The sequence below is a fragment of the Anoplopoma fimbria genome, chromosome 5, assembly GCF_027596085.1.
Source record: "Anoplopoma fimbria isolate UVic2021 breed Golden Eagle Sablefish chromosome 5, Afim_UVic_2022, whole genome shotgun sequence".
NCBI classification, from domain to species: Eukaryota; Metazoa; Chordata; class Actinopteri; order Perciformes; family Anoplopomatidae; genus Anoplopoma; species Anoplopoma fimbria.
In genome coordinates this window covers 13,428,578-13,454,986 of record NC_072453.1, presented here as the reverse complement: position 1 = coordinate 13,454,986, position 26,409 = coordinate 13,428,578, and the positions used below count along the sequence as shown (strand labels likewise).

At 39.8% G+C, this 26,409-nt stretch overlaps 1 protein-coding gene across 1 annotated transcript; it reads left to right on the top strand.

The window, feature by feature from the left end:
- Nucleotides 1-2,713: 2,713 nt before the first annotated feature.
- On the top strand, nt 2,714-26,043 carry LOC129091730 (SH3 and cysteine-rich domain-containing protein 2-like). Its single transcript, XM_054599426.1, has 12 exons — nt 2,714-2,777; nt 2,905-3,008; nt 14,181-14,547; nt 16,062-16,156; nt 21,793-21,877; nt 22,050-22,162; nt 22,271-22,334; nt 23,035-23,090; nt 23,282-23,370; nt 24,284-24,335; nt 25,558-25,695; nt 25,945-26,043. The coding sequence occupies exons 2-12, from the start codon at nt 2,925-2,927 to the stop codon at nt 26,041-26,043; spliced, it is 1,242 nt and encodes a 413-aa protein (XP_054455401.1). The 5' UTR covers nt 2,714-2,777; nt 2,905-2,924.
- Nucleotides 26,044-26,409: the final 366 nt, after the last annotated feature.

The following is a 26,409-nucleotide window of genomic DNA, read 5'->3' as shown; positions in this document are numbered from 1 at the left end:
GTGTGTGTGTGTGTGTGTGTGTGTGTGTGTGTAAAAGGGACAGAGGGAATGAGTGGATGGAGTGTAGTGTATCGTAACTAGAGCGAAAAAGAAGTTCCCCTGAGCAGTAAATAAAAGATGATGCTGCAAAATGGATACCAGCTAGAGCTCAGACATGACAAGAGAGAAAAAGATATGACTGTTTTTCTTCCTTTTTGCTGTCTTCCATGTGTTTTGCCATGAAAGATTTATGCTGTTTTTGATGTTTTTGAAGGGCCGTCAGTTATGAAACTAGCATACATAATACACAAATAGCCATTGGGCATTGAGATCCAACAAAAAAAAAACCCACGGATAATCACTTAAACATTTCATGGTGTCTGCCTGACACCAATATAACTATATATGCAGTAAGGTCCCTTATCAGTTCAGTTTCCAATTGAGTATTTAAAGTTGATGCTATAGCTCTGTCTCTGACACACACAATTACACTGAGAAACCCTTGAGAGGTCCTTATCAGCATTTTCACGCTTTTATGATAAAATAAGATGGTCTTTCATTTGCATAATTACCTGCCGCACCACAACACAGTGTTATTTCAGAGATGGAGAATGGCGGGGGCTTGTCAACCTGCTCAAGGCCAACCATGATTGTCTTAGACAACTGCTACTAAAAAAAACTAGGACATGTTGTACAGACCCTCTCTGCCTCTGAAAGAATATATCACCCTCAACAGAAAAAGAAAAGGTGTGTTTGCAAAGATAGATAGATGGATGAGTAGATAGATAGATAGATAGATAGATAGATAGATAGATAGATAGATAGATAGATAGATAGATAGATAGATAGATAGATAGATAGATAGATAGATAGATAGATAGATAGATAGATAGATAGATAGATAGATGGATGGATGGATGGAGATGGATAGATAGATAGATAGATAGATAGATAGATAGATAGATAGATAGATAGATAGATAGATAGATAGATAGATGGATGGATGGATGGATGGATAGATAGATAGATAGATAGATAGATAGATAGATAGATAGATAGATAGATAGATAGATAGATAGATAGATAGATAGATAGATAGATAGATAGATAGATAGATAGATAGATAGATAGATAGATAGATAGATAGATAGATAGATAGATGGATGGATGGATGGATGGATGGATATGGATGGATGGATGGATAGATAGATAGATAGATAGATAGATAGATAGATAGATAGATAGATAGATAGATAGATAGATAGATAGATAGATAGATAGATGTGTTTTGCCAGTGCTCATGGATTAACTGTTTGGTTTGAGAATATTATCTAAATATTAAGTATATCCAGTGCCAAAGGCAAAATTTGAATAGATGTTCACTTATCCAGCTAAGGTTAGTGTGATTATTATGCACACATATGCTTGGTTGAGAAGCAGGACACATTAGTAGTCAGTTCCATCTCTTTCTTCAAAGATGTTTCTATATTTAGCTCATAATACAGCATGAATACAGCACATACTGCACACAAAGACATTCACAGTGTCTGGATTAAAAATAAACCTACTCTGGTGAGTATGAAACCACACAGTTTTATTGAAGTGAAGACTGATAAAAAAGTAACACATGCAGAGGCAGGCAGGCACAGAGGAGCTGTCCTTGGTGCTGAATCAGCCACCCGTGCTTGGCTACCGGTGCTCTCTGCAGATTGTTCTTCTTCCCTTTGGCTATCAACAATTGTGCTACACATCAACATCAACATCAACTTTACATCAATTTAAGAAAGAGCATTGAAGCTTTAGCATTAGGAACTACTTCCTATTTGTTGTGAGTATGTGATTTACTGCTCTATTCACAATAGATTCGGATTTTATTCCATTTTGCTTGGTTGTTTTGTTTGTTAAAGCAGAACTTTTACCTGTGGTTAACATAGGTATGCAGGCACTGGACCAGCATGGACCTGTAAAGGCTGTATTTCATTTTGGATTTTTTTTCTAGTTTCTAGTTCTTTGCTTTAATGTTTGCTGAATCAGCCACCCGTGCTTGGCTCCCGGTGCTCTCTGCAGATTGTTCTTCTTCCCTTTGGCTATCAACAATTGTGCTACACATCAACATCGTTGGTTTGTTAGGTTTTACGGTGTGCTTTTACCAACTTTACATCAATTTAAGAAAGAGCATTGAAGCTAAAACTAGAACTACTTCCTATTTGTTGTGAGTATGTGATTTACTGCTCTATTCACAATAGATTCGGATTTTATTCCATTTTGCTTGGTTGTTTTGTTTGTTAAAGCAGAACCTGTGGTTAACATAGGTATGCAGGCACTGGACCAGCATGGACCTGTAAAGGCTGTATTTCATTTTGGATTTTTTTTCCAATTTCTAGTTCTTTGCTTTAATGTTTTTGCATGCACCTTCAATCTTGAACCACCCTCTTCTTCAAACGTCATCATCTCTGAGCCAATCAGTTCCCACCCCCCCACCACCAGCAGATTTTGAGACATCTCGACCAATCAGAACGAGCCGAGAGCTTCATCACGTCGAAATCAAAGTTGTTGTAAGAGAGCACGCGTTTGTGTGTGTGTGTGTGTGTGTGGGGAGGAAAACTGGCCGGTGGATGGGAGAAGCTGGAGACAGCGAGGAGGAGAAGAGGACCAGTGGGCTGCTGGATATTTCCACTCCCATCATTTAAATCATTCTCTGTCTTTTCTGCACCAGTCTAGAGTCTTTAACCAGACATAAGAAGGGTCTTCTCCTCGGGGATATATCGCATCCCGCCGTTTAAAGATGACATGACGGGGTTTGAAGCAGCTCTTCCTCTCCGGACTGTAGCGATGTTTAAACCTCTGCGTGCATAGTTTCCTCCATCATTTATCTCTTGTCACCGTGGACTTATCCATTTTTTTCCCCGTTTTGCTTTTCACAAGGAGGCTTGGTCTGAACGGAGATGACGGAGATCAGCGAGAAGGAAAACGAACCACAAAACCTTCACCGACCGCATGCCACCGTCCCCAGCCAGCCTGAATCAAAGGTACCGACACACCTGTGCAGCCATTCAAAGCAAAACAGATCAGTGTTTATTTGAAAGTTACTGTTACTGTCTTTTTTTATATGCATATTATTATTTTTTTTTATATATATGGACATCTATCTTTAGGAGGCTAATTCTGTAGCTGTTGCGTAACAACTCTAATCCGCTATAATAGCCGCTTTAATTTGTGCAACTACCCTGACCTGGAGTTAACAGAGGGCAGAGATTAACTCGCATTATGGTGTGTGTGTGTGTGTGTGTGTGTGTGTGTGTGTGTGTGTGTGTGTGTGTGTGTGTGTGTGTGTCTCTGTAATGAATGCATACAAATTAAGGTGTGTTAAGGACACAAGTTCAAGAAAAGACAGTGTTTTTCTTGAACTCCATTGATGTAATGAACACAGGTGAAGACCATATTATGCTGGGGGGTATTTCTGATGTTGGGCTTGAGATCAATATAAAGGAATACATCCATAATATTGTGTACATGCAGTAAATGTTGATTGATGATTTACCTGCCTGTATCTTTGGGGGGGGGCCTTGCATCTTTTATCTTGCAAAAAAACAACAACCATGGGACCATCACAGGTACCAGGATGGCAATCATGGTAGAGGTATTGACAGATAAACCTGCTTTTGATCTGCTGGTTCCCTATTTACGTCACATTATTTGTGACCTATACATTGTTTTTGGTGCTTTCACTGCTAGAATATTATCTGCCTTCCGATAAACTGAAGGTGTATTTGAGTAAACGCGTGAATTTAGGAGTAACTTATAACTATCTTGCATCTTGAGTTCATCTTGCGCTCATTAACCCTGGATCACAAGCCATATATCTGCTGCTGATGTATGCTCAGAGATGGGAAAGAAAGCCTTCATGTTTGCCGCTCCAGACACTTGGAATCTGTTGTTGAATCTGAAATCTTTGGCATAATTCAGGACTATTGAAACTCTCTGGTGAATAACTCCATGTTGCTCCTCTCTGTACTTAGACTACTTTTTGTCTTGTTTTAGTATTGTTACCTGTTCTTTGTATTTGCAAATTGTTTATGCTGCTGTCATGGCCCTCCTTGCAAAAGAGGTTTCCAATGGCAATGGGACTAATGCCAGATGGTTTAGAACTAGATCTTTGACTTTCCTCAATAAGGAGCCCCAAGATTAGGACTTAAAGCATGACCCACCTTAAGGCATTTATCATGTTATCAGGTCTGCATATTGACATACATTTTCTTAGCACAAACCAGGAAACAGCTTTCCCAAAGCTCTTGTCTTCCAGGGCAGTCTAATCCAGAGAAGTATAATCTCCTCTATAAATCTAGTGTTTAGAATGTCTTTATAAAAAAAGATGGACCTGTGGTTGCTGTTTGAGCTTAACTTTGAATTGAGACTATAAATTCTCCCTTACTGACATGACCTAAGTCTCCTGCATCACATTTATTTTTTAACATTGTCAAAAGAGCTTCAAAAACGGGGGGGCCTAATTGCAGCGGCAATCACCATTACAAAACACATTAAGGCTGACTTTTGTTGGTCATCACGACCGGAACCTAAAAACAACCCTGGAAGGACGGGCCTCTTTCGTTTTCCATTTGACTACAGACAAACACAGTGGATGGTGGGCGTTGAGGTGCTGCATGGATTTACGAGCCAATCAGCTAGCAGATGTTTGCTGTGTCTTGCTGGGGGCTGGGTCATAATTCACCCAAATGGTCGTCCGGACAAAAAACAGAACGGGGGGGAGCGATCCTCCGAGCTGCGTCAGCCGTCTAGATCTGTGTTTGCCAAGCCCCTGCCGGCAGCTACGACCGCTCCACATCCCCCCCGAAGAAGAATGAGGTGGGGGGGAAAAAAAGATTAAATGTGTGTTACAACCGCGGGGTCTCTTTTAGAGCAGTCTGCTCGAGGGTATCTCTAGAGCTTCACTTGTTTCTTTCTGTCACTCTCAATCCTCTCACTTCTGCGTACATTGCCGTATTCACTTCATAACTATTTCAACCCTTTTGCTTTCCCCCTTTTGCAGCCCTGTCTGTCTATTTCTCAATTCTTCTTGCTGCTGCTCTCTGCAGTCTTTCTCATCTCTTCATCAGCTCTCTCTCTCCTTCATCTCTGACTCTCCATTCCCTCCCTCCCTCCCTCTCTCTCTCTCCCCACCGTCCCTCGGCTCTAAGAGTGTTTATTACAGTGAGAAGTGGGCCTACCCGCTTTCTAGAGTGCTTCTAATAGATGCTGTGACAGAGAATGAATAGTTATTCCACCTCCTACACCTACGGGCAAGGTGATGGGTATTGTTATTATTATTCCTCTCTAATCACTTGGAGAGCCTGCCGTTCAAGGGTTTTGCATTATGTGATACAGTAAGTACGATAAAGTAGAGGACGAGGTTGGAGAGACAAAGCAATGGTTAAAGGAATACTTCACCCACAAAATGATCATTTGTATATCAGTTGCTCACTACGTGTTACCTTGAATTCTTGCCTCCAAAGTGAACAAGGAATCAAAAAACGAAGAATAGTCTGTAAATGAGAGCTGCGTTTAACAACAGCAAAACTTTATCAAGACATCTGTTTGCCATCTCTCACACAACTATGTATGTATTTAAATAGTAGTTGTTAGGAGGGTTTGATGTGTTTGGGAAGTGGTGAGCATACGGCTGCATCAATGATACTTGGTTTATACAGCACGAGTTGTGTGAGAGTTTTAAAACAGAGGCTTTGATATGCTTTTGCTGACTTTTCATCAAGACTTTTGTTCATTCTTTTTCATTCTTCATTTACCATGGAGGCATGCGAGAAAAATAAACTTTTTCTCAAGAACGAAACGTAACATTTAACCTGGCAAATGACCAATTAAAAGGGAAAATTGTCATTTTTGTTGGTATCGATTATACAAACAACATATACTGTGTTAATTATTGAGCTTTGGAGGTGAAAGGAAGCAGATTTTGTTATATTTTGACAGTGTCAGGCTAGCTGTTTCCTCCTGTTTGCAGTCTTTACGCTAAGCTAAGCTAAGCTAAGCTAAGCTAACAAGCTGCAGCTTCATATTTATCTTACAAACATAAAAGTGATATTGCTCTTTTCATCTACCTCTTGTTACGAAAGCAAGTATTTCCAAAAAATGTGGAACTATTCCTTTAAACTCTACGTTGTTTATGAGTGGAGGACATGAGAGCTGTGCACAGAATCAGCCGCTACATAAAGTTTGATATTCACAGACCGTTCGGTGTTAATGCGTGGTGGTGCGGTGCCCCGGTCCGCAGGGCCTTCACACAGCCCATCGCCTTCTCAGACAACACAAAGACGTTTTTATGAGGTGGAATGATTGCAGCTGTTTCTCTCTGACTTTGCCCTTCACAGTCACTTTCTTAGCGCTCTCCTCCTTCTGCTGTTCCTCTCACTAACTGTCTTATCAGCCCCTTTTTTTCCTCTCTTCGTCACTCTATATTCTTTCGATCTTTCAATTCTATTTCGAGTATGCATTTCCTTTCTCTGTGAAATGAAACCCAATACCTTGGCTTGTTCCGCCCCTCATCTTTCTCTCTTTATGGCTCCCATTCCTCCTTCCTTTTCCTACATTGTCTGGAAAAAAAAACCTTAGGGAGAACAACAAAGGATGGATCCATCTCCCAGGATGGACAGAATTGCAATAGATGTCATGTGTACAGAATGAACAACATAATAGAGCTACAAGTCATATACACATGATATGAATGATTCACATAGTGAGAGTATAGTAAGAAGAATAATGATGGACCAGTTCCGACTACTAATAATAACCGCAGTAGTGGATATAAAAGAAAATTCTATAATAAAAGCATTGATGGTAGCAGTAATAGTCAGAGAAATGGGACTTATAGTAATAATAATAATAATAGTAGCAGTGGATGTCAGACAGGGCAATGGCAGGAGGCATGACCACGGTCCAGATATAACCACGATCCATGAAAAACATGTGAGGCGAGAAAAGCACGTAGACTCAGGGGAAGAAGCAAAATTTGTAATATGCATTAATGGGACATCAATACATACAGACGGAGAGACAGAAGAGAAGACTACAGTGGCCAGTTCAGTCAGTCAAAGCCAACTACAGTACACATTCTTTTTTTGATTAATACTTCTCCATTCATTCTCAAAATTACTTTCACAAATGTGCAAACATGAAAACAATCAAATTGCAATTTGTTATTTCTCCAGTTCATGAAACGCATCGTTAAACACAAACGTGTAGCTATATTATTATTATTATTTCATTAGTTCTTGACAAGTTTTGACAGTGGTGACATTTCATTTCCTCCTGGTTAACTTCTGAGGTCCTGTGTCAGAAGGTAACTTCTTTAATGAGCTTTTCCGGTGCGTACCAGCATGCATCTGTGCCGTTCATATGATTGTACTGTGTAGACGACATTTCTTAACAAAGCATATTCTGCCTCCTTGTGTTTGTTTCTCCCGTATCGCTGTTAGCAGGAGGATACATCACTCACTTCTGACAGATCATGATATGTTTGTGTTTCTCCTGCCAGAATGATTGACTTGTGCCGCTGACCTTTGAAACAAACTATAGTCTGCAAAGAAAACAGAGAAAGGGTTACAGAGAGACAGAGACCCAACAAAGGAGAGACGAATATTCAGAAAGACAGAAAACACCAAAAGAATAGTACATCAATACTGTCCTTATGAATGAATGCAAACCAACTTTCTTGCCTTACAGTGTGTGCCCATGTAACCAGTGATGACCCAGCACTGTTTGGATTAATGATGAAGTCATTGAATTACTGTCCTTGATTAAGTTCTAAAATGCTGCTGATCCAGCAGAATCCCATGTGCAGTGTTGGGGGGGGGGCTAAGAGCGGAGTCAGTTGGGAATAAATATGGCTTTTATCTAGTTCTTTGTTCAGTGCTGACCTTAGGTTGATGCTTTAGGGAAAGTGGACTTCAGAGTTTGGTTTGTCTCCCGAAAGGCAAAGCTGTTTAATTTAATGGAGTGGGGAATTTCTTTTTTTTTAACAATATTTATGCTCTCCAGCTCCAAATGGCTGACTCACCTTGAGGAAAAACTGTGAAAAGTACACATGTAGCTGCAAGACTTTTTGAATATTCAATGCATCCACAAATAATCAGTCAACGAGAGCTTGTTTTGCCTAGAAACTGTGACGTAACTTTATTATCAACTCGTCAAGAGTGCACTGCAAGTGAGTTACTGGCTTGAAATAGCATTGATTTATTTAAGTTGAAAAAAAGACTTGACTTTCCCTCCACTGTGGTTTATCATTTGAAAAATGTATATCCCTGAATTTTGCCTTTTACATCTGTCCATCATTTATGTGAAATTCGGATTTCTGAATGTAGAATTCAATTAAGGGGGTTGTGCTTTAAGTATGAATATAATGATCTTGTCCTGATTTAGATGTTAATTAATATAGAAAAATAGGGTGATATCAGTCATGAAAATTACTGTATGGTAGTAGTTATAAGGCTGAGAAGTCAGCTCAATTTAAAATCCGACATCAGTAACCGATCCTCTGGAATTCCCGAGTTCTTAATCTAGAAGATCACAATCTCTGTGTTTAAATGTGAGATATTATAGCCCTAATGAGTAATCATAGGCTAACCAAATAGTTATGAACACCCCAATGAGAAATGCTACTTCACCATTGTGTTAAAATCGAAGAGCCTTTGTGGCAGGCACCTAATGCTAACTGCAAAAGCCCCTTGTGCAGTTAAGCCTTTAAAACGGCTGAGTGAGGAAATGCAAGCTTCTCTTGCTGCACACTCGGGCAGGCAGCTTGTGAGCTGGTGGAGTCTTAGCAAGCAAGAGGCTCATGCATCACTAGAAATCAGCCCTCCAAACAACAGACAGGTCTTTAGGAGCCACACAAAGAGCTGTGGATGTGACAATGAGAGGAGGATAAGAGAATAATTTACCTTGATTCACACCTTTTTTTATTTATTTTTTAACCTAAGATTTCTACAAATGGTATAATAGATCACAGAGACACCTCCTGATGCTTTAGGTTCATTTCAGGTTCCCTTTCCCGTCTGGAAAATCTTTAAAATGAAAGCCTTATTTTAGCTTGTCCTCCCGTCTGTGAGTTTGTAATTGCCTCAATCTATATTCCCTCGAGTAATAAAGTTTTTATGTGACTTGAGTAATTTGGAAAGTAATGCAGCGGAAATCAAAGGAGCCATATGCTCAGATCAACTTCCCAAGCGCTGAAAAGCTGTTCTACAAAGTTAATGTCGTTACAGCGCAATGTGATTTTATTTAATACTACAAAAATACTAAGGGTTTCACCTCTCATATATGTGCTTTTTTTATGCTGTGAACTAACTCTATTTGCACAAAAGGTCCTTTCAGTAGGTGCACTTCCACCTAACAGGGTACAGCTGGAACAATGCCTAGTGAGGTCTCCTTTAATTTAAAGCTAAGGTCACTGCAGCAAGAATGCCACATTTAATCAGGTAATTGTGTGTGCAGTTATACTTTTTAATATCATGAGCAGCTAAAGATATCCCATGAAACACACTGCAGTGGGCTTGTTATGTGCAAGAGATGGCAGACATTGGGGAGTAATTTGCTCAACTGTCTTCTAACTTGCAGATAATGGTTAAAGTACTTTTCCACACAGAGACAGGTGGAAAATGGTGCATTAGTCCACATTTAAATACTGTCATCTAAACGGCTTATTAATGCAGTAATAAACCTAACCAACATTTAGATAGATGTTGGAATAACATGCACAAAACACTGTACACATTATACTAATATTATAGGAAGTAGAGTCATTTTTTTTTTTACCATACAATATATTTGATCCATTAATGTTTCATCAATTAATGGGCTGTTACAGCTTTCAACATTGCAGTATACTGGTGTTTTTAAAGGCTGTGCATATTAAGACACAAGAGCAGCATCGGCTCTGCTCAAGGATGTCACTGGAGTCAGACCAATGCTAAAACAAGCATTGATATTCAAACCAGGCTTACATACCTAATGTGATAAATGCTTATATTTATTTCTATGACTTAAATCATTTTTATGCGTTTAATGTATCTGCACAATTGAGGAGAGGATCCAACTGTTTGGCAGCTGAAACTACTGGCAGATGTTAAGTGACGGAATGGTTATTGTTTTATGTCTTTATTTTTATATCTCTAAAGAAAACTGTATCTAAAGTTCAACAATACGTCATGATTGGTTTGATACTATGTATCATAGCAGGAGACCTATATAGATTGATCATAACATTGTGTTCAGTGATTTAAATCTTCTTTCCAGAAGACTGCAGTCAAACGGTTAGGACTGTATATCTCCTCAAACAAAGCATTAATACCAAAGTATTTAACATCAAGATTGGTCAACATATATTACTATTATCAGCAAGATTTTTCTCTTAATGTCGCCTCACTGCAACACTTCCGTGTTGTAAAAACAAAACATGGGAGCTGGATCTGTATCGTAGTAGCAGCAGGATGACTTCTTTCGCCTTTCACATGCATTTTCAGTTAACATCCCCCCCCCCCCCACACACACACACACACACACTCACGCACACACACACTGCTTAATCATTAATTTATCCAGGCATTGCACACAACAGCCTATTTATAGAAACCATCACCAAACATCCCTGTGCTCTGTGCTCATTTTCAATCGGCTGAAGAACAAGGCTGAGACGTCTGCTCTGTCTCCACTGTGCCATTTGTCTGTCAAAGGGGTGATAGAGAAAGGCCCTGGTGCTTTGGGCTTTCAAAGACAAAGGGGGGTGGATGGTGGTGGTGGTGTAGTATTTTCAGTCTTTCTCTTCACCTCACCATGCTTTTTTTCCCTTCAGTTTTACCTATTTTTTGCCTCACATTCTTTGATTGCTCCATAATATTTTCATTTATTCTTTGCTTCCTCTTCTCCCTCAAACCCCAGTCTGCTCCAGTACTTTCACGGTGATGAGATAATTGCTGTCAGTAGTTCTGAGTGTGATGGATCTCCAGTTCTGTGATCCATAAATAGACTTTTCAAAACCTTACAGAGAGACACAAGAGGGGCATGGAGAAATATAGGGATTTGCATTCATTAGAGCTCTGCTTTTGATTTCTGTTCTGTTTTCAGCCGAGGATGTTATGGATATAATAATAACACCAGAAGCTGTACTAGCACACATTATAGCACAAAGCCCCACATATAATAAGAGTAACCATAAAGGATTGGAGATAATCCAGATAGTGGTGCGTGTGATGCCCTGCAGCTCCAAAATGAGAAACGCAGGCAGCTACAATAATGATTTTGTTGTATTAGTTCTTGTACTGTAGACACCTAAACATCCTTTTCTAATGCACTGGGTAGCACTGCGCTTCAAACTATGACGGTTAACGTTGTGAAATCAATCAGGGTGCCTTTCGCGTCAATGTCACACACTGAGGGGCGTGACAAAGCACAATCATTTCACGCTCTTTGAATGAGACCGGGCTAAAAACTAGATGTGATACATGATTTATGATGTTTTTCTCTAAACAAGGCTGCCTGAATGTGTAAGACCACAGGTTAAACCCTGATTATGATCAGGTCCCTCTAACAGGCATTATAGGCTCTTTACCACACTGAAGCTTGCACGTACTGGCTTAACCAATCAGAATGAGACCCCCAAACTCCTTTTAGAAGCGATTTAATAGTATACTGTATGGTTATGATGCAGTATTGCAAACCACAGTTGGCAGTTTGGAGCTGGTTGGAGTACAAAACTTCTAAAGAAGAACTAACCGTGGTCCTAAAAATGCCAAACCACTACTGTTCATGGCCCAAAGTGCATGCAAATGTATGTGGACACCTGAACACATGTTTTTGTGAATGCTGAGAAATGAATTTCAAAACCAAGGACATTAACAGGTCCTACGTCTTTGAGAAGAGTTTGTAGCCCCATTCAGCCACAAAAGCATCGGTGATGTTGACCACTGATGTTGGGCAATAGGGCCCGGCTCATAGATAGTGTTTCAGTTGTTGGAAGGTGTTTATGTCATTGCTCTATGCAAGCAGGTTCGACTTGTGAATCAGAGAATCTTAATTTTAAACAGAAAAAGGGCCGTTTTCAAACTTTTACCAACAAGGTAAAAGCGAACATTTGTCAAGAATATTATATTCTATATTGTTTTATTTCATTTTATTGGAAAAAGGTGCTAACCAAAACCTTAAAAATGTGCAATGTGTTATTCAACTTTGCCTCATGTCGAACTGTGAAGGTGCCCAGAGTGGCGATTTAAATACGTTGCCTCTTTGTACATTTTGATCATAAAATTATTTTTCTGCACTATTTTCTTTGACAGTGCCTGAGGTTGAACTTTATAGGACTGGATAAATTAGGTAGTTTATATGCAGAAACTGTCGAATAAGAGATCCACTGATGAACTGTATAAAACTGCACACTTAAATGTGTTCAATAATTAAGTTTTACTCTTTTCAGTGCAGGTTTGCGGTTACAATATTGAGTTATATATAAATATTAAGTTAAACCGAGAAGCAGTGGTACATGTCAATATGAAAGTCCAATTTTCATGATTAGTCAACGCTCTAAAACTACTTTAATCCATCTGGTATTAAACAAGCTTTTGATTCTTTTTATTTTCAGATGAATCCTCTGTGTTTCTTTAATCTTGGTAAAAGCTCAGGGAGGTATGTTTAGCTATTGATTATCAGTCATGTGTTGCCTAGTCTGTGCCTAAAGAAATTATTCCTTTCCCCCTGAAACTGGAGCAAAGACTGGCCTTCAACACAGAGAAGATTAACAAAAGCAGACAAGTTAAAAATCTAATAGAGAGGAACATCCATTACTGAATAGGCTACCAGTCGAGCCAAGAAAAAGCCATTAAGGAAAGCATGGCCTCAGCTCCCTGTAGAAAACATTTACGAGAGGCCCTCGCTAATGGGTCAACAGAGAGGACTCTTTCATCACTCAAACTAATTGGCATCTGTGAATCTGTAGCTTAAGAAAGAAAAAGAACAACGTGCTCAATGCTATTGATCAGACTTTCTGCGAAGGAGTGAGATGGGTTTTTACAATGGCTTTCAAAGGTACAATGGGCACTGAGGATGCTACCTTTTGTAGAAGAGGTAACATCACAACAAGTGAAAACATGTTAACGCCACAAAAAAAACATATCCATAATTCTATAAAACTCTATAACTTTGAAGTCAGAGGCTGGTCTCTGCTCATCAGCCCCGTCGATAACACAGACAGCTAATGAGCTCTGTGTAAATTGAGGAGGTGCTCTTCAGTCTCTGGGACTTATTACATCCATGCCCTCATCCTCCAGGCAATTCTCTTGATGTATGAGTCCACCGCAGGTATTACGTCCCGATATTGGATCCCATCGCTCCTAAGTCCCCCGTAATTGTTTGTCATTATCAGTTCAACTTTATTGTAGCCAAAAGCACTGGACGGCAAGCATGCGAGAAATCGAGGCTGGCAGAGTCAAAGATAAACACAGTGTTTGCCGTGCATCACTGACTGCAAAGGTGCGAGCCGCTCAATAAAACTAATCAAACGTGAATTTTAAGGGCTATTGACGCGCGTGGATCCGCATGGGATGGCAACTTTGTGATCTAAGGAAAGAGGTGAAAAAGCTGAAGATGGATGGCCAGAAGCCAGCCTGGCATGGCAAGGGCAGTCAGAGGGCAGAGCTGACAGACCGTTAGTTAACAGACTGATTTCTCAAACACTGCACATTCCCTCGAGCTGGAAACTTCTTTTTGTGTCATTTCGGAAGCCGCTTCTATTGTTGCTACTTTACAATTTCACCCTTTGCTGTATATAGTGTCACAATTTAAAAAGAAATGGCGTCACTTTCTCCATCTGAGCCAAGCTCACTTCAGAACAGTGAGAGCAAAGACAAAAACACGTACATATATTTTGAATGTTTTAACTTTGGCAGGGAATGGGTTTGTGTGGAATCCATTTGTTCACAACAAGTAGCTCATTTATGAAATAGGTTTTTAGAGACTTTTAGAGAGTTTGAGTGCTTACTGAGGTTTGCTCTTATTTCCTTAAGTGGATGTATTTTGCTGTTTTAAGTTAATGTGTCCTCATTTCTCTGAAATAGAAACACATTTCTCTTTGGACCACTTGTAAGTTTACATATTCTTCGAGGTCACCTTTCATGTTTTTTCTTGTTGTTTTCTTTGTCTTCCAGTTACAGCGGTTGAAGCGCTCTCTTTCCTTCAAATCAGTCATGCGCAGCAAGAGTGTGGACAACTTTTTCCAGCGCAGTAACGGCGAATCCCGCCCTCCCTCGGCCTTTATCACCTCACCTCCACCCCCGCCATCTCCTCCCCCCATCTCCGAGTCCCCCCTGGCCTACGAGCGCTCTCCGTCACATTCCCCTTCTACCAGTCCCAACCCCTCATTATCATCACGCTCACCTTCTATCAGTCCCTCGCAATCGATGACCTCCAAAAGCCAGCCAAAGTCTCAGGCCCAGCCCATCAAGACCCACTGTTTTCAGGAGCACGTCTTCCGTAGGCCTGCCAGCTGCCAGCGATGCAAACACATGATCCAAGGTAGGTCAGTTGGGCCAGTTACGTCATGAACATATTGGTCGCTTTCATCACTGCCATGGTGTTCAGAGAGGTGGACGTCTTACCAAAAGGAGCCTTAAGCTGGTCAGTGGGTTCTGTTGGATGCTAGGTAAAAAAAACATTGGCAAGCATATTCATTTTTAACCAGAGTTGGGTTCAAACTGCTGTACCATGCTGAATTATTGTGCTCCTCACCAATGTGAAAAGATATTAGATAAAAATAGGCTTTTGGGAACATTAGCTTTAAAGGAAGCTACAGATATTTAGTGTTTATTTCGCTGAAGTTTTGTCCACTGGGACTTCTGCTCAATTCTTTACCCAAAATAATAAAACAAGTTTAGTTTGTGGTTCTTAAATGATTGAAGATCGATACTTTGGCTCTATGGGTCTATTTCTTCAGCATAAAGTTGTCCCAATGGAAATGAATGAAAGCAAGCTCTGTGGTCCAATCATGTGTACATGCCTCCCCGGGGAGTAGTATCTCCTTTTCTTACAATTGGTATGCTGACATTTTTCAGCCGTACCTTTCATGAAAACCAAGTCAGTTGACTTACCAGAATACTCTGATCCTGTTTAATAAGGGTGGCTAGTAACTTCCTCCAAACAGTGATAAAACAGTATTCACAAATGTTATGTGCAGTGGAGCTGTAGCCAGTCAAGAGGCAAACTCAAGGGTTTATTAATCATTTTTAACACGTCAACGCATAGCTTAAAAATGTTTGCGAAGTGTAGGACCTTGTATTAGATCAGCTTGGTACAGACCTCTGGCTGTGGATCTGGATCAACTCAGGATTGATGATTGTTTACAGGGGACAAATTTGTAAACTATAAATGCTTAATTACTTGCAAAACTGTTTGGCCTTTTGATAAGTCTTTAGAGCACATTGATCTTCACAATTCAAGACCAGGGCTTACTGTGCTTTCATTGTGGCTGACATGCTTTAGAAATGATTGAACAAATACATTTAACATACTGTACTTTACTGTGTAACATGCAAGCCAGTCCACTAGAAACATTTACATGCAGAACATGAAGCATGTGAGTGTCACAACTGATAGTTAGACAGTCTGCTTTGGTTGTTTGGTGTCGACATGTGAGGCAAAAATCTAATTAGCATATCTTTTTGCAATAAAAATTCAGTTACAAAGCAACTCTCGAGAGTCTTTTTAATTGTTTGAAGCACCTACAATTGCAATTCCTTTTAAAGTATAAAGGAAAACAGTGACAAAGCTAGAAAATGTGGTTTGTGAATACCATTGATGAAAAACTGGCAGGAAATGCAGCATTTCACACACTAATTATACAAAATCTAAAATCACTCTGGACATAGAAAGCTGAGTGGCAATACATAATCACCGTTATTGCTTTCAGCCTCCATTGCGATACCATCACCGCACCTGATAATGCGGTTTGTAGCGGTCTTAACCTGTTGCTGATAATATATACATATTGACAGCTGCCCTAAGTCTAAATTTAAATTGTCTTGTCTCTACAGGGAATTCCAAGCAGGGGCTGCGTTGTAAAGCCTGCAAGCTGGCAACCCACCTCTGGTGCTCGTCGGAGCTCTCCCAGCAGCCCTGTAATGGCAAGGTAATAACACCTCAGAAAGACTTAGCATTTATTCTCACTACAACGCACTATGCACCTCTATGAAATAATAATAACTCTAATATTAACACTTTACTGCCCACATAAAAAAAACAATATCACTCAAGTGTCTCGCACATGTGTCAGCGATAGGACACCCGGAGATGTGGTCTTCTAGCGTTAACAGGGGGATGAAACTCTGAGATGCTATTTCAAAATCTTCCAAAAAGTTGTTGGATGTGCCAGTGAGACAGCAGTGAGACAGCAGTGAAATATGTGTAACATATTGTTATTGTATTATTATTAGTCTTGTAATATTTTATCACATTGTAGTCAACATAATGATTAACCTCAAATGCATCATGTACTTTCTTTTTTCTAATGATTGTGAAGTTCTTAGTTACCTTATTTCAAATAATATTATTATAATGTTTAGTTAATGTAGTTTAACTGTATTTTATCATTCCCCTGACGCCTGTCCCTGACTTGTGAAAGGGAATGCCACCCTTGAAGGGACAACTCATTAGCATAACGTTCCTAATCAGTGGTCAGGGCAGCTGTGTGTTAATTAATAATATTAAATTCAATGTACCTTTGTTGCTTTGCTCATTTGCTACAGTTATCTCTCAGCAACCAGGCTTACTGCTGCAAAAAAAATTCTTGCATAGTTAATTACATTTTTATATTTTGTGTATTTGTTTGTCAAATGGGCAGGAAATGCATGAGTTCAATGTAGGCAAGAGACTAACCCAGAATGCATTGTGTCAGCAGAATTAAACAGCATCTGGATGCTGTAATTGTCTGTCGGCATAGCCTTTAGTCCTGGTAATATGCTTAGCCATCAAAGCCCCCGTCTTGTGAGACGAGGATAAAGCCAACAAGCAGAGACAAAAATGGAGAGGTTATAAATGGAATGTCAGCTGACCAGGGCTTTCAAAGGCAGACTAACACACGGTTAAATGTATGACAGGGCAGCAGTGGGATCAAATTGTCTTCCAACTATACCAGAAAAGGAACAACAGCTGAGGAGGATGACACGACACTGATAAAGTTTTAGTGGCCAGGTCCCATCATTATTTTCACTCAGCCTTTTTGTCCTTCCTCCTGCATGTGCTGCTCTTCTCACATAACGCCATCCGATCTTCCTCTCTCTGGTCTGGGTGCTACATTTCCTTCCTCCCCTCTCAACTCTGTTGGAAAATCAATATCTCCCTGTACCAGCTGGTCTGGCTAATTCAGTGTGAAATTCAGTGTGTTTGGGAACGCACACAATCCCTCGAGGATATGACACGGCCAGCTCTCGCCAAGCCTTTGGCGGTGTCCTTTTCGATCACTGCACACTCATCAAAGCAAGGATAAGGCATTTTACTGACACTGGATGGAGTGCGAAGCCCCTCCTTATGCACCTACGTAGCCTAAAAGTTGCACCCTCCACAGTGACGGGTTCACTGAGTCTCAGCCAAAGTGCGTCATCCAAAGCTTTTCTAGGCAAAAAGGTTACTATTTTATTTGAAGTGCTGAAATTGAGTTAAATAGAAATGTAGGAAACACAATGGTTTGGGCAACAATGGCATGTAGAAGCAATTTTAAAATGAGTTGGAATTATGATAGAACAAATTGGTAAGGAAAACTTGTTTTTCTCAGTAGAAATGCAGTCAGACTCTCAGGATGACTTGAGGACAGACAGAGCAGGGATGTAGTTGCTGCAGGGAGAAGAGAGTTCATTAAAGAGCAGGAGGAGCAGGCCATCTTAGCGTGACTAAACATGAATACATTAAATCAGTGCAAATACTAAATGAAGTCATTCACAGAAGGTAACTAACTTAGTTCTCTACTTAAGTACACTTTTCAGGTATTTGTAGTTTTCCTATGTTACTTAATACTTCTACTTCACTACATTTCAGAGGGAGCACTTTTTTTATGTGAGAGTTAATTGTGCACATATTGCAAAAATCTACGTCTTACCAACTCGTTTTTGTTTAGAAAAACTGTGGTAAGATAAATTGAACCTGTTTGAATATAAGTCACCTTGTGTCATGAAAAGACGCTTCATTCTAGAAAATACATGATACAGGTTGATTTCTTTAGTTTTTTGCTTTTGTTTAAGAAAAAAAGACTCTTACTACTTCATAACTAATTCATAATTACATAAAATCTGCTGAGCTTCATCCTGATCAGCTACATAATTTACATGCTGCTTGCAATAATAAGCCAATATAAAATATCATAAAATATTAAAACACTATGAACGGTACCATATAACATATTGTGTACTTTTAGTTTTGATGACTTGTTAACTTTTACTTGAGTAAAATTCAAATATAAGGACAGTGTGGTTTTGTTACTTTGATAATTTGAGTCACCGCTGATCATTCATAATAAACAATAAAAACACAAAATTGAGCAGGCACAACTTGGACAAGCTAGAGTAAAGTGTAAAGTAGTGTAATTCAAAATGGAATATCAATGACTGCAGTTCCTCTGGCTCATTCTCAACCCATTTGCTGAGTGCACCCATATATGACCCATTGCTTTAAAAAATCTCCAGTATCAATCGTTTTGAAAATGGCTTTGGAATCCTGACAACATTCTGCTAATCGATGTTAATTAAACTTAAAGATATATTAGCCTTTGATTAAAGAAATAGGCCTGCTGAGCACTACAAAAAATAATTGCTTCTGCGGGAAAGCTTGACACTCACATCCATCTTCACCCGAATCTCCTTCAGAGTCCAGTCTGGCTCCCGGTGGATCTCAACTGACCAAAGAGAGAGATTTCAGCCTGTCTGCTCTCTTAAACTGTCCATGTTGATATGTAATTGTAGTGGAAGTGTTTGACTGTTGCATGTCAAAGGGATGTTTCGTGGCTACTATTAATAATTCCTCTACCTCCACTTTGGAGCACATCAGTTTGTTTCAAATTTCATAATTTAACATAGAGTGAAGAAGAAAGTTTATATACAGAGAAGTCTTTTATTTTGTTTTTGTGCTTTGATTCCTGTGAAGCACTCTGTGACAAACAGATTAAAAGGAGGATGATGAAAACAATATTTAGCATGTCCCTGTGTCTGTCCACTAGAGCTGCAACAATTGGTTTACTGGCAAAAAATGAACAATTTTTTTTATCATTACTTGATATTATTTGATTATAATTGCTGCCATTTTCCAGTTCAAATAATTGTAAATTGAATATTTCTGTGTTTGAGACAATGCAAGCAGTTAAATGACGCCATCTTGCACTTAAATGCATTTTTCATTTTTTGAGATAATTCAATTAAAAAATAACAAAGTAATCTGCAGATTAATTAATGATTAAAAATATCCTTTGCAGCCCTACTGTACAGATATTTACGTGAGCAACTGTGCTTTCTCAAAGGGTAATCATGGTAGATATCATAATAACTTTATTGGTCATTTTGAAGTTGTTAGTGTATATTATAATTGCGTCATTAGTTAGAAATAGATACATTCTGATGAAATAACACTGTTCAGTTAGGTTTCATGCAGTTATTTCAGTGTAGAGGTGAAGTTTGTGTTCTGGGACGAACGAGATAAAGAGGAGATTCGGGGCAAATTCTCGTCTGTCAGCATTGAACAGCCTTCACACTCCCTCCAAACCTTAGAGCAATGTTTCACTTTTGGATGACTTCTGTACTGTACAGAGGGCTTACACTCACAAGATCTGGCAAATTGCCATGGCACGTCATTTTGATTGGTTTCATTTTTATATGAATGCATGCCTGTACTATGACTTTCAGACACAAGCATACAAAATGTTTGTACCTCACAATCTCCCTTTCCTTAAAAGATGACAAGTTAAACATGGAGCAAAATAATACATGGACCTCTAAATGCTGTTTTGAATTTGATACAATAAAGGTTCAACCTCTAAATGTACCACAGGTCGGCAGAGAAATAAGTCAAAGATTAAAGATTTTTCTGATGACATGTTGGTGTCAGCATTTATCACTTACTGTAAAACAGATGAAAAGAGATACATAGATTTGATAAATCCAAGATACTATCTTTAAAAACTGTTTCTATTTGGAGAACACAGAACGGAGTCATCACAGCGTCTGTCAATAACAGGACTTTGTAATTGTGTCTCTTTGACTGATGAGTCGTGTACTGTAGCTAAAAACATATTTATCTTGCTAAAGAAAGAAACACAATCAGATATCAAAGTTGTTCAGTGCCACATGTACAATTTGACAAAGACCATTAGGCATAGAACCGTGTTGGCGGACATTTTGCAGAAGCTCCCTGTTAAAACTAATGGTGAGTGTATTATTGCCAACATCAGTCATAGACCATATGAGCTGATCTACCCTGCATCTGTCACGATGAAAATGATGTTAAAGGTTTTCATTTTTGGCTTATTGCTGCCAGGTTTATGTTTTCTGTTATTTGTGGCAATGTCGAAAAAAATTCGCAAAACATTTTTAGATATCTTCTTTAGTGTGCAACTTTCCTGTCTCAGTGATTTACTGTCAATTCCAGGTAGGACATTTATTTAAGTGCAGCAACAATTAAAGGGATACTTTTTAATTGCTGTTGTTTGGGATACTTATCCATAGTCAGCATATCATCTACAGTAGATGGCAGTTTTATTAGAATGCCAACAGAGAGATGTCAGGGAATGAGGGAAGAGAGGGTGGCGCCAAAGTTTAACCCTGACCTCAATATTTTCCTAACCTTAAAAAGCAATTCTAGATGCCTAACCTTCACTGTACTTAAATCATTTGTTAGTATATGTGCACAGATGCTATCGGGAATAAGTTAAACATGTTGGCTATGAATTTATTGAAGATATGTAAACAAAGAGAGATCTTGTAGCTCTCCCCTGCTTAACTCTTGTGCACCGTGTATTTGTACATTACTTCTGTATTTATTTAAATGTAGTCTTTTCTTTTTTTTTATATTTAGGTTTGTGATGTTTACAGATTCAAAAAAACAGTGGAAACTGTCGGATTCATAGTATTTTATAATATTATTTTAAGTGTAAATTTATAGTAAATGACAGTATAGTTTATTCTGTTTTCTACAGCAACATACTGCTTCATCAAAGCAATTTACAGCTGTGAAACTAATACGAGTTCAATCCAATCCTTAAAAATATATTTTAAAATCAGATACATGTTTCACTGGACAAGAAGGGTATGAAACATAGTCATCTGGAGGACTGTCAGATGCTTGATTTGGAGTAAAAAGTAGAATATTTCCCTTTGAGATATAGTGAAGTACAAGTTTAAAAATGCATAAAATTCAAAATTCCTGTGTATAGTACCTTGAATTTGTACTGAGGTACAGTACTTAATGAAATGTACTTAGTCACATTCCACCACTGTGTGTTATTGTGTCTTTTTTTTATTGCAGTTTTTTATAACATTCATAAAAACATTTAACAAGTACCATAATCCACATTTTCCCTCTCTTCTGAAATGCAAAATATATCAGCATTTACAGGAGGTTTCAGCTGAAACCTGCACATTTTTCATCTCACATACTGTAGGCCACACTGGTATTGTCTCACAGCATAATATTACATCTGTCGTTTGTCTTATTTTTCTGCCTCAAGTAACGTTTCTCCTTCCGCTGCCCTCTCTCTTCTGTCTCTCTGTCTCTCTGCCGGCTTGTCAGACTGGAGCTTTCAAAAGAAACTTCAGCTCTCCTTTGTTAGTCACTGATACGCTGGGAGTGGTCAGAGAGGCTCCTGCTTCCCAAGGTGAGTGATGGAAAAACTGGCTGTCTGATTTCTCACAAGACAAACAACTAAAATTTCAGGGTGACTAATCACCATGTCTGTGGCCTTCGATCCTTGTGGGCCTCAGTGCGTGCATAGGATCGTGTGTGTCCGCTATAAAACTACCTGTGTGTTGCTCTGTGTCTGTGTGTAGAGGCCGAGAATGGCATTCTCGACCCTGTGTATGAGGCACTGCGCTATGGGACGTCGCTGGCTCAGCTGAGTCGCTCCAGCTTCAGCAGTATCTCAGAGTCGCCCTGTCACGAGGTATAAAAACACACATAAAACCAGAGTCGTTCATATAAATTCATGTTGACATTAATCATACCAGGAATATTGCTGACTTTGCCGGCTGCAACTCTTTCTTTATGACAGGAAGAACATCTGCAGGACAAACTGGAAAACCAGCCAATAGCTGAAGAGGAGCACATCCCAGGAAGTAAGTAAATACTTTTCCTTTGAGCTTTCAATCAGATAATTGATTGTTTTGCAGCTTTTATGATTAATACTGGAAAGACCTTAAAGTAGCCTTTGAATTTTAGGAAATAAGCTTGTCTTCACCAATCAAACTGTGCCGAATGTTTCCTTAAACTTTATTTTATTTTATTATTTCTTTGTTAAGAAGAAGCAGTCTGTAAATCTACAGAAAACCATTTGGAGGTGTACATTTTATTTCAAATATGATTTTGAGATTTGAGACTTTCCACAATGTGTTTGTGGCTGAATGTCAGAATGACATACAGTGCGCTAGAGTTGGATGTGTTTGTATATATGTGTGTGTGTGTGTGTGTGTGTGTGTGTGTGTGTGTGTGTGTGTGTGTGTGTGTGTGTGTGTGTGTGTGTGTGTGTGTGTGTGTGTGTGTGTGTGTGTGTGTGTTCCCTCTACAGTACTTTAACCTCCATCTTTAGTCCCAGGAGAGGGAATCATCTCTGTTTGTACTGCTGCCACGTTACAGTAAATGACCTTGACTTCTGCTTACGTTCTGTTTGCCTTAAAGAGAACAAGACCTCTCTGTGTCCCTCCCCTTTTTCTCTTTTGCACCTGCACTCTTTCCCTCTTTCTCTGTTTTTACAATCGTTCTTCCTTTCATGCATATTGTCTTTCCTTCTACTTTTCTTTTCCCTCTCTGTCTCTCCAGTGCTCACCCCTCCTGAAAGCGAGAAGGCTGATTCAGAAGACAGGGTCAGCCTGAAGGTGTGTAGTCGGCGCTCCTCTCTTCTTTCAACCCTTTTTTTCTTGGTGAACATGCACCCTGTCAACCCCTTTCAAACTCTTCATCCTTTTCACTCAGTTTCAGACTTCCACACAAGAAAGCATGCAGATAACAATATCTCTCTCTCTCTCTCTCTCTCTCTCTCTCCTTTCATACTCCCTCTTTTCATCAGACTCCTAAGAAAGTAGAGGTCCACTCCATCCACACATATGTGGCTCTCTACAAGTTTTTGCCTCAGGAGAAGAACGACCTGGAACTACAGTCAGTCCAATTTCCTTTGCATTGATTGTGTACATGAGAGAAATCAGATGAAAGAGGAGGAAGTGTTGTACCTGGATAAAATTTACTGACATCCACACACCATCTGCCTCCTCAGCGGGAGTATCGTAGGGGGGGTTGCAGGTTTGGATTTGGAGGGGGAGCGTGCTGGGAGGCCGGGAAGGACAAACCGCTACGTTGAGTGTGCGACATGAAAGAAAAAGAGTCTTTGTATGTTAGTAGGTGCAGGAAACTGCTGAGTGTGGTAAGACACCCACCACTAATCTGGAGGATGCGTCTGTTCAAGAGGACCGTACACGAGGTGTTTTGCCACGTGCACAGAACGGTCAAGTTTCCTCTGAAAAATAACTTGTCATGGTGACATTTACAGTACTATACATAAAACATGAAAAATTAGTTGGACTTAGAGTTAACAGATATCAGTGTCGAGTCCTTCCTAACTAGAGTAGCCTTATCTTTTAACGTATATATGAGACTCAAATTCAAAACAAAACCTAACACTTTAGTTATATATATATATATATATATATATATATATTATGCTGAAGGTTAAATGATTGACACCACTCTCATGCCTTTTCACTCCGGAAGCTAGAGGCAGCAGTCGGTTAGTTTAGCTTAGCATCTGAAGACTGAAAGAAAAAGGAAATGGTTAGCCTGGCTACAGCACGAAACTTCCTAAAAATGTGAGTTTTAGATACAAAGCCAGGTCAGCTGTTTCCGCTTCCTTCCGGTCCTTATGCTAAGCTGATGTTTGCTGGCTGTAGATTTCCTTTTTAGCATATAAACAGTAGAGAAAGAAAACATATTTTCCCAAAATCTGTTGATAAATGATTAAAAGATTTGATACAAGTATTGGCATCGACAGCTTTGTTTGACTGAGTTTTTCCTCCAGGCCTGGCGACAGAGTTCAAGTCACAGATGACTCCAACGAGGACTGGTGGAAGGTGAGTTAAAATGCACTGTAGTGAATAAAATATTATCACTACAAATCTCAGTATTACCTTTGAATAGATACAACAGTAACACACACATGGACTTCAGTTAGACGGTGGTACGATCAGTTGAAGTTCTGTTATTCAAAGCAGAGTTGTTTGGAGACAGAAAGACTAAAGAGATGGTGGATGTGCTTGAAGGACGGCAGGTGTGGGTGTTAGCAGAGCCCCTTATCATGAAGAGGAAAAGAGGAAAAAGACTGATTGCAGTCAGTGTTTAATGAGACACCTGAAGATCCTAACCTTCACCTGCCAAAGGACGGACAGGTCTGTCTCCGGGGAAAAGTACAGAGACATCCACTTTTATAAATAAATAATAAGCAGAGTAACCATACTTCTATAGCTTATATTACTGGTTTAAAACGCCTGGTGTCCTCTCCAGGGTTTACACTGCCCTCGCTCAATGTCAGCTGGGATCTACTCCAAATAAATGCAAAACAGCATATTTTAAAGAACACTTAGATAAATTAACTTTATTATAGTATTGAGAGTAATTTCCACCCTTGCAAACCCATTACATTACAGAAGACTGACACTTAAACCCTGCTCCTGCCATTTTTTGTGTAAACATGCCTCTGCTAAATGAGGAGGAACCAACATCAGGACACGGGCGAAATAGCTAACTTGGCACCCGAGGGCTTTGCGCGCCTGTGTGCCAGAGCCTCTGAAGAGAAAAAGAGGGGGATTAGGGCTCCGCAGATGCTTTTTGGACTAGCACTGACGTGGCTAATTACAGAACAAAAACTATCTTATATTTCTATTTTTCAGCTCATTGTGATGGTTTATTTGAATTCCAATGTGTTAGTGTGATTAAAAAAAAAATGTGATGCATGTTTTGGCAGCCCGCCAAGTAAACAGAATTGAAAACACAGACAAAAAAAACACAGAATCTAATTGCGTATGCTCAGCCAATGACTGTCAAGGGCCGTAGTAGAAGAGGTCTGTTGGGTTTGCTGTTTGAGACGTAAACAGGCAGATGATTGAAATATGGTAGTTCCTGTTCGTCAACAAGGGGTGCAAATTCTGTCTTATTACAAGGGTAGTCACGCCATGAATTTTTATACTACAAGCAATTAAGAACCTTTTTCCTCATTTTAGCTGAAACACGACAGTATATATTTATAACTGTGTACCTGTGTGTGAATGTGTGTCCATGTTTGGGTGTGTTTACCAGGGGAAAAGCAGAGACAAGGTGGGATTGTTCCCGGCCAACTTTGTGCAGCGGGTCCGCCCTGGCGAGCGCGTGTGGAAGGTCACAGATGGTTTCCACGGCAACCGAGACAAAGGCCAGATGACTGTGAAAGAGGCCCAGGTGAACACACAATTTTCCTCCCTCTCACACACACACACACACACATACATTGGATGCATTTTTTGAATGTATGCAAATTCATGCAGAAAACTGCTGAGATTACAGAAGACAGCATGTTATGGCTTCCAATGCAGCTCACTTTTTCTCAGTCCACAAACTCTCTCACAGTACTGAATGTCACTTGCTCCTCCTCCTGCTCCATGCTCCTCTCTACCCTCCCTCCGTCCCTCACTGCCTCTCCCTCTGCAGATCTGTGTGGGGAAGAACGAGGAGATTGACGGTTTCCTCCGGCTCAGCAGTGGGAAGAAGAGAGGCTTGGTGCCTGTGAAGAATCTGCTAGAAATATGATGGCAGCGCATTTCTCCTTGACCCTCAAATCAAAAAAGAAGTTCACTATGACGGAGGTATACTCAGGAGTGTTTACCCGACACCTCACTGACCGCCAAACACTCACCCCCACCCCTCCAAAAAAAGTGGCAGTGAGTCTGCAGTTTGAGTGGACGACGAGCCTCGACTTTGCTTTTTTATTGCAGAAGCTTTTAAGACTTAAAGGGGGGTGGCGGCTCCTTCAGAGCTACTTCTCTTGTAGCACAACTTTACTTTGTGTGGTTTTAAACAGACTCACAACAGAAATGTAGCATCACGTTGAAGAGGAAAATGTGCAGGATGTCCGGCTACCTCACTAGCCATTTCCATTGGTCATCCCTCTGCGGA

What these genes read in the sequence shown, in the direction of transcription:
- LOC129091730 (XM_054599426.1), top strand. Translation starts at nt 2,925, where the DNA reads ATGACGGAGATCAGCGAGAAGGAAAACGAACCACAAAACCTTCACCGA. An exon ending in AGCAGCCCTGTAATGGCAAG is followed by an intron (nt 16,157 to 21,792) that starts GTAATAACACCT and finishes CCGGCTTGTCAG; the next exon opens with ACTGGAGCTTTCAAAAGAAA. An exon ending in TGACTGTGAAAGAGGCCCAG is followed by an intron (nt 25,696 to 25,944) that starts GTGAACACACAA and finishes CTCCCTCTGCAG; the next exon opens with ATCTGTGTGGGGAAGAACGA.